The 9,344-nt window shown below is 32.8% G+C and overlaps 1 protein-coding gene across 1 annotated transcript in view; it reads left to right on the top strand.

Annotated features, from left to right (window-relative positions):
* The window catches only part of LOC110028888 (tRNA dimethylallyltransferase 2), a 9,998-nt gene extending 1,235 nt beyond the window's left edge, over positions 1–8,763 (top strand). Inside the window, exons 6-10 of the mRNA XM_020730931.1 lie at positions 4,095–4,169; positions 4,853–5,242; positions 5,621–5,696; positions 6,041–6,204; positions 8,364–8,763. Of these exons, the coding sequence (XP_020586590.1) occupies positions 4,095–4,169; positions 4,853–5,242; positions 5,621–5,696; positions 6,041–6,204; positions 8,364–8,543 (885 nt within the window). The 3' untranslated portion in view covers positions 8,544–8,763. The remainder of the gene's footprint in view (positions 1–4,094; positions 4,170–4,852; positions 5,243–5,620; positions 5,697–6,040; positions 6,205–8,363) is intronic.
* The last annotated feature ends 581 nt before the right edge of the window (positions 8,764–9,344 follow it).

Raw genomic sequence — 9,344 nt, 5'->3', positions numbered from 1 at the left:
AAGAGCGGTAGATTCTTGTGATAATGGCGGACAATAACTATGTCGGTGAGACTTTAGGGTTTATTCTTGTTTTGAAAAAGTCCATTCAAGCATTAATTAATATTAGATGCTTCTTGAAGGTTCCGTTAAGGAATACATTAAGGATTAGGAGGGGTATGATGACTACTAGAGCGGTAGAAAATTTTTGAAAACTAGATTTTGATGAATAGTTGTTAGATTGCTTTCATGTGATGATGGCTTTTTCTTGCTTTTGTTTTAATTCTTCTCTTCTAGTTATTTTCTTCTTCTTTCAATCACTTCCCATTAACTCCAAAGTCTCCTTTGCATGAGATCAATTTCTCCCTTTGAATTTTTGCTTGCGAGAGATAAAAGACAATGAAGGCTTCATGGGAGAGAATAGAAAGAGAATTATAAGGGATCAACAAATTCTTTTTTGGAGAGAGAGAGAGAGAGAGATGAACTGTTGGCGGATTGAGAGAGAAGCAAAACGAATAGTGTAGAAAATTTTGATCCTACTCAAGTTCGTATGAAAAATAATTTAAAAAAGAAGTATTTTTATTGATTTAAGATAGGAAAAAAAATCCTATTTAAATTAAAACCTAAGTTTATGCATTATTTATGGGCATTTTATTATTGGCGCAATTACATGCATAACATATAAAACATTGCTATTTACAAAACTATCACCTACTATTATCAAAATTCATAAGAAAACCATGACCAATATTTTGCCTTTCTATGTAAATACACCAATTCAGTTGTTAGAAAAAAAAAGACAAAAATATATTTTTGTGGTCGGCCTCGATCTCGAGTGTTTGACGACAAACACAGGGACTTTAAGAGTTTTACTTTAGTAGTCAACTTATTATTATCTTCTCCTCCCATATTCATGGGAGTTGACATCTTGCAAGCACCTCCTCCCTCAAACCTGAGATAAATTTCTCTTTTGTAATAGTATCTATGTCTAGTTGTAGCAATTTTCATTTGACTTTTAGGGGTGAACACTTTTTAAAATTCAGCTTGCTCCTTTAACTTTTCCTTTCAGCCTTTTAGCCATCCAATCTATTTTCTACTCCTTAGCTATCCTTGAAGGATTCTCATTCTAGAATAGGATATTGGGTCTCAAGAGGGATTTGAATTTATATCATTTTTTAATTATATATTTTTTACCCCACAACTTATATAGGCTATGGATCTAAAACTCAATCAACTTGCACTCATCTTGATGCACTATGCTCGTGTTCAAACCCTTTATAGCCCTTACCTTTGCATGTCCACATGATGCTTCTCCATGATGATAGTTAAATTTCTATTTCTTTGATTCATTCTCTTAGTGATGCCTTTGCAAAGATTTGTATTTTTATTAATTTTGTTTCAAATTTTTATTCTTGGTTATTGTAGCAATATGACACTACACATGGTATCGTAGTATTTTGAAATTATTCACGAGCATTGTAGTTCAATAGGTTCATCTGGATTTACTAGGGCTTGCATTAAAAGGATCTCTTAAAGTCTGATTGATGTAGATTTTCTTTATTTACTTTTATGTACAATTTAACTAGTATCAATTCTTGATGTAAATTCATAATGTTGATGATTTTAAGTTTTATATGCATTTTGTAATCATTTATTTTAATGATGAATAAATTACAAATTTCTCTCGAAATTTACAACCATATTTTTAAAATATTATTGAAAGTGAATGACCAAATGATTAATAGATTTTTATTACTCCTGAGGCTTATCAATCTCTTTCATTAGTGTGATTCAGATGACCCTATGTTAGGATAGTGATAAAATTTTGGGCAAAAGTTATATGAAAATAAGAGGCCAAACACCCTAGAAATCATATACATAAGATACAAATTTACTTGGTTCATTCAACTCCGCTTCCGGCTACAACCACATATAGATAAAATATTCTATTAAAATTTTAAAAAGAGATGTATCAATATATAAGAGGGAATACTATCACTTACCGTGAAGTTAAAGAATTTGCCATTGTTTAACTAGTTATATATTCACTTAGGAGGAGTCATAGTGTGGGTCATCATACAAACTGAGAAGGAAATATTCAGTTTTGGCGGCTAAACTTAAATTATCACTTAACGTGCATCAAAATATTTCACTTTAAAAACCATAGAGCGAAGGTAAATCTTATTCAATAATGAATAAATTTAAGCTAATATAATGTTTTATTATAATGCAAGCTTGATTTTTAGCAAGTAGAGGATTTGGATTGAATTAAAATTATAAAAGAATTCAAATGCATTCTTCATTATTCAAAAGTAATGAGGGTTGTCTAAGCGGTTTAAAGGATTTGATGATGGGAAAAATAAAAAATGATTTATTTTTAGTTCAAGGGATCAAGCCTCTATGTTTAATTTTATTCTGGATTTAACACTTGAGGGTTGTCTAAGTGGTTTAAAGGATTTGAATGATGGGAAAAATAAAAAAGGATTTATTTTTAGTTCAAGGGATCAAGGTTTATGAGCATAAGTCTCTATGTTTAATTTTATTCTGGATTTAACACTTGATAATACACTCGATCAAAGATGTTTACTTAAATCCTTGTATTCCAATAAAGAAGATGAAGTACACCCAACACAAGGTTTGGAGATCAACTCCATGAGGACAATATGGTTTATAAGGTCAACAAGTGATGAATAGTTATATGGGTTTTGAGTGATAGGGGAATACATAGTCATACTATAAATGTTCAAGGGACCCAAAATTAGAATGAGAAGTTATTTTTTTTGCTCGCATTTGATTTTCTGCTTGTGCAGTTTGTTTGTGATCGATCTCACCCACTTCCTCCCTTCTGGCCTGCTTTCTGTTTGCTTTTGCACAATTACCTGCACACCCTCCGTCTCCCCTTGTAGCGAAGAACAAACTAATTTTGATTTGATAAGCCGGCGTGAGTCGGTCTAGATTCTATTTTTCTTACTGAGCATTACAATTATTGTCTCCTTGGCTTGTACTCAATCTACACGCCATTTTAAATTAGGATGATTTACATATAAATCACTCAAAACTGTACAATTTACATATCCAGCACCCAAACTATATTATTTACATATATCACACCCGTAGACACTTCAGCACCTCAAAATTAACACTCCATTATCTTTTTCTCCAATTTTCAACTTCTGCATTGGAACTGAACATCCACTTAAACCATTTTGGCGATACGTTAATGCTTCTCGAGATGAGAGGTGGCCGAGTAATAGGATTTGCTTCTTGTGACGATAGAGATGCTGCAGCTCATTCTCGAAGCAACACAGGTGCTTCAGCTTCCATCCGATGCAGAATGTGGCGGAATGTGGTGATGCTGGGGATGGAAGGGATGGCGATGGAAGAGGTAGAGGCAATGGTGTTGGAGGGTGATCTCAATGATGACGGAGTTCTTAAGAGGTTGGGTTCTGCATCATGATGGTTCAAAATTGTCGGGGTATGTAGAAAACTGAGGCATGGCTCGAGAAGGCTATTGATTGCAAACTACTTCTTCATGATCATGATGTGGCCACCTAATCCGATGTTTTGATTTCAGTTTGGATGAGTGAACTGCTCTTCCTGATGTCTACTTATTTTCTGTAACTCTATCACGGGAACTCAACATCCGCTTCTCCGCCTCTTTCGGCTTTGTCACCCATTGCTAACATTGCTTCTATTCTTTGTATGTGTGTGTGTGTGTGTGTGAGAGAGAGAGAGAGAGAGAGAGATGTCAGTAAGGTTGATTCTATTACGAAGAGAGGTGGTGGCGAATGCAAGGCAGGACTGAATACAGGTGGTGGCTGCCAAACTGTAACAATCAGTGCCTAAAAGGAGTAGCATTTGCAGCTTGGGGTAACGGAGAGAGGGAAAGGAGGAAAGGTAGCCTAAATTATGATCTATTAAAGTGCTTTTGGATGTTGTATATGTAAATGATAAAGTTTAATTGTTAGATATGTAAATAAGGAAGTTTTGACTGCTAAAGATGTAAATCCCCCTTTAGTTTATTGAATGAAATGGTCATTAATGAACCTCACAATATTTTATTATGTTTTTTTCCCTTCTCATCAATTTCTGATAACTTCCTTTTGGCAATTGTGCAGATTAACCGCTATGTGAGTGTATATGCTGGTTCAGGAGTCCTCCCAAGCAGTCTTTTTCACGGAAACCATGCAGAAGTATGGAGTTCTTCTTAATTAGCTTGAAACATATTTGTAGAAGCTACTTCTGCTGTATTAAAGTACTAAATAGAACATCTGCATGTGGGCTCATTTGCACCAAGAAACACCCAGGGATTGAAGGCTGTTATTTTACTCGCTTATGTTTACTTTTATTTTTTGATTTGTTCTTTTTTTGGGGGCATTTACATAATTCTATTGTATTTACATATCTCACACCTAAACTTAGCATATTTACACATATGGCACTCAAATATGTAATATTACATAAAAAGTAACACTTACCACTTTTTAAAAGTGTTGTACACCTTTTAATGCATAGGTTTAAAGCACCAAAGTGCCGTGTATGTAAATATGAAAGTTTTGGTGTGAGATATGTAAATACATAAGAATTGTTTACTGGTAATGTAAATTTCCCTTTTATTATTATTATTATTTTTTTGCTTATCCAGGCTTTTTTTCATCATTCTGCTGGTCTGCATTCTATATGTCGAGAAGTTGTTTAAATCACCTATTTTAGTGTTTTTTTTTCTTCTGGAATGAAAGACAATTTAAAGTAACCATATTAAACAGTTAAAAGAAGGCTTTTTTTTTTAGTTTTTTTGGGTCAGATTAGTTGTTTGAAGTTTAAACGCTATAGATTCACGGTCAGTGTAATTTGCAATTCTCTTATGCCAGGACAGAAATGGGGACGTGCTGAAAATTTCAGATATACCTGTTGTTTTTTCTGGTTGGATGCCTCTCTGTCTGCTTTGGATAGATATATAAACAGCAGGGTTGATTCTATGATTAATGCGGGCTTGTTAAATGAAGTATCTGACATTTACAAACCAAGCTCGGATTACACTAGAGGCCTGAAGCAAGCAATAGGTGTACGAGAATTTGAGGAGTTTTTTAGAGCTTATTCTCGCCGTAACAATGCATTTTATGCTTCTTCCTTGAATGGAAACATCGATGTTCCAAAGCCAAAATTTGCGGATATTTTGCATTCTAAAGAGAACGAGCTGCAGATTTTATTGTTCGAAGCTATCGAAAAGTTTAAAGCGAACACACGCAAGCTTGTTCGTCGTCAGGTAATTTTCTTGTTTCTCAGATTTACCCATAGATGAAAAATAGCTTCTGATGCTGCTACCTTCTACCAAATATAATGATAATATATCCTTGGGGCATTTACATACATATCACACAATTCTTATGTATTTACATGTCTTACACCTGAACTTTCATAGTTACATATAATCTTTAACATCACATAAAAAAAACGAATATTACTAACTTTTTAATATTGAAGTATATCTTTTTATCCATATATTCATGATCACAAAGTGTTATAAATGTAAGTATTAAACTTTAGTCGTTAGATATTTAAATACAAAGAAATTGTGTGGTATGTTGATTTCCCTATATTCTTTTGCTACCTAATTTACTTTTCTGTTCATGTCTTTCCAAAGAAACGAAGGCTAAATCGTTTGAAGGCGGATTTTGGCTGGAACATGAAATACATTGATGTGACAAAAGCCTTATCCGGTAAGTTTAATAAAACGATTATTTTTTTGGAAGATTTACATACATACCACTCAATTCTTATGTATTTACATATCTAACACCCAAACTGCAATTTTTCACATATATGCCACCTTACCTATGCATGAAAATGTGTATTTCAATTCTTAGAAGTTAAAATAGCATTATTTTTTACACGGCATAAAAGATTTGGGTGGCATAAATGTAAAAGCAAAGTTTAGGTGTTTAGATATGTAAAAACATAAGAATTGTGTGGTATGTATGTAAATTCCCCCTTTTTTATATTTGAATGAATAACTTGTATCTTTGATTTGGCCATCAAATAATTGTTCTGGTTTTTATTCCAGATGAGGCCGGTGATTCGTGGTCCGCGTTGGTTCTTCAACCTTGTGTTGAGAATGTTAGAGCATTCTTACTAGGAGCAGGCTCGTTTACTTCCAATGAAGAGTCACATGATATGCTTTGGCAGCGGCTTACGGCAAGGGAACTCTGCACTCAATATGTTTGTGAGGTTAGCCTTTTTGGTGCAGTTACATATCATAAGCACCATGAATTTGAAAAATGTCATTAGATTTTGGTTTTTATGATATCATAAAGGTGCATTTGGGGCGGGGGTCATTTTTGTCTGCGTTCTAAAAAAATGCAGCTGAAAGTTACATTTTTCCACTAGCCATGGCTAACTACGGTGACTATAAAAAAGCTGCGGTTTGAATTTTTCAAAAAAAAAAAAAAATTTGTAATAGCTATCACAGTTTTTTGAACAACTTTTTCTTCAACAGCTTTACAACTGTTTCTACAAACAGCTGTAGCTGCCACAAGTAGACCCAAAATGTCAATGATGAATTTGTTGCAAATTTTTTGTGGCCTCTCCAGTTTTTTTCTCAGTCCTTCAATATTAAATTTATTTTTCTCTTTTATTGGTGTGTCTTCTGCTCATTATTAGATGTCTCAGACATCAAAGCATATTTTTTATGTAATTTTTTATTTAGATTCGTACCTTGAGACACCTTCCGGCCATGTCTTTTGTCTAAATTTTGTACTGATATTCTAAATGAATGTTTATTTCTTTTTGTCCGCACTTCCTGATGGGCGATAAGATCTTCTTTCATTGTTTCTCTTGTGGTCCTTTCGGACAAATTTTTGTTTTACTTAGGCATTCATAGCCTCATCTAATTTGTAGCCATAAGCATCAACATTCACTCAAATTTTTGTTTTACTTAGGCAGTCATAGCCTCATCTGATTTGTAGCCATAATCATCAACATTCATTACATTGCAACTTTTTTTTTTTGCCAACCTGGTCAAAGGTTTGTGTTTATGTTCTAATTTTTTCCTGAATTTACCTTAAAAAAGGCGATGTCTTATCCTTGTGTGAGTAGAATATAGTTTATGATACAGAACATCTCGCGATGTACAATCTGATCATAAGATTCCAAACTATCCCAACACATTATGTAATATTTTTCATTGATTATTTGTATTTTTTACATTTTAAGTTTGAGTCAGAAAATTTGGAAGTTAAAGCTAATTAGTTGGAAAGTGGTTGAAAGTTCAGTTGGGATAAGGTTGGTTTGTCATCCTCAATCATATTCCATGCGACCTAACTCAATATTGAAAGCCAAGATGCTTATATAATTCAAATTGTATGTTTTTTGTTGATAATATCCTTCTTGTGGAGAAGACGAGAGAGAGTTCAGGAGAACTTTAAATATGGAGGTCAACTTTAGAGTCTATAGGCTTTTGTTTGAGTAGATCTAAAATTGAATATATGAATATAATTTTAGTAGTAGTAGATCTAATGAGAGATCAAGTCATTAAAAGGAGTGAATTTTTTAAATATCTCAGGTCTATTATTTAAAGTGATGGTGATATAGATGGGGATGTTACTTGTAGAATTTAAGTTGGATGGTTGAAAGCGAGGATTGTATCAGGCCTATTGTGAAAATACCACATAGACTTAAAAGAAAAATTTTATAAGATTGTAGTTAGACTTGTAATGTTTTATGGTGCAGAATGGTGGCCTATAAAAGAGAAGCATAAAATTAAGTGTTGTTGAAATGAGAATGCTCAGTGGATGAGTGATTTTACATTTAGAGACAAAAACAAAATGCAAAATGAATATATTCGTGAAAGGATTAGAGTAGCTCCAGTGGCAGGTAAGATTAGAGAGAGTCGCCTTAGATGGTTTGGTCACATTAAACGTCGGTCATATGATGACCCAGTTAGGAGAGAAGATGTTTTAAATTTGACTTGTATTATGAAGGTAGAGGTAGACCTAAAAAGACTTGGGCTTGTTATATATAAAATGATTTTAAAGAATTATAAGTAAATGAAAATATGACAATTGATAGGAAACAATAGAGAAAAATGATTCATATAGCCGATACCACTTAGTAGGATAAAGACTTATTGTTGTTATTGTTTGTTGTATGCTTGTATAATTCATTTAGCTTCAATACACAAGTCTTATGTATTTACATACATACCATTCAATCCTTGTGTATTTACATATCTAACCCTAACATCAATTTTTACGTACAAATTTCACATTTTTAAATTCAAAATGATGACGATTTTGATGTTGATATCAGCGATTTGGGTGGTATAAACCTAAAAGTTAAATTACAGGTGTTAGATATGTAAATATGCTAATTGATTGTTTCCTTCACAGGCCTGCGGAAATCGAGTCCTTCGAGGAAAACACGAATGGGAACAACATACAAAAGGACGCGTGCACAGGAAAAGATTTCTTAGTTTCAAGAAACACCTGAAGTCCTCCCTTGATCAGGAGGCAGATAATTATGGTGAGTTAAAAATCATTGATTTATCACCTCCGAAACCATCAGATTGAGACCTTTCTGCTGCATTCTGCCTTGTTTAAGGTCTCTCATATTTTAAATGTTGAACAAGCCCTAATATGTCTAATTTGTCATCGGATTCACAAATGACATAATAGAATAGAGAACTAGATATAAGGCTTGAGGTAAAAATTATCTGTATGTGCTCCGATTAATGTACTAAATATTCGTGCAAGCGATTTGAGAATGATGCGTTGTTTGAAACTAAATTTAAAATTATGTTTAATGCACCTCAAGAAACATGCAAATAATTTAAAATTCACAATTTTTGTTCTTGCATAAATCAAATTTAAGGTCTGTTTGTAAGGAATTTATTTTGTCTAATAATTATCATTACATAAAGCTACTAAGCCATCAATAATAATATAAAAATAAAGTTGAATATTATCATCATTGTCTTCTTCTTTATATACATCAGAATTGTTTACATAAAAAATATTTATATATAATGATCATGATTTTTTAATAATCATAACAAAGTATATAAATGTATAATAATCACAATACACACTATTAGCAAGTGGTATTAGAAACTCGTTCTACTGGAGCCTTATCTTTCTCTGAAAATATTTAAATGCAATGAGAGCGAACATCTCAATAGGTTACATAAAACCTTCAATTGAATTCAATGCAAAAAAATAGAATAATAGGCATGATTGCATCATAATCTTCTCATGTAGGCTAAACAAGTCTGTGGGTCATTAAAAATGTGTTTTTATACTATAAGATATTAATCAAAATAGCAACGGTGTATATAATTCATATCATGAAGCAAAACTACCATCACTCATTAA

The sequence above is a fragment of the Phalaenopsis equestris genome, unplaced genomic scaffold (assembly GCF_001263595.1).
Source record: "Phalaenopsis equestris unplaced genomic scaffold, ASM126359v1 Scaffold000536, whole genome shotgun sequence".
NCBI classification, from domain to species: Eukaryota; Viridiplantae; Streptophyta; class Magnoliopsida; order Asparagales; family Orchidaceae; genus Phalaenopsis; species Phalaenopsis equestris.
The sequence above is the reverse complement of the archived record's forward strand: the minus strand, read 5'-3'. Positions and strand labels throughout refer to the sequence as shown.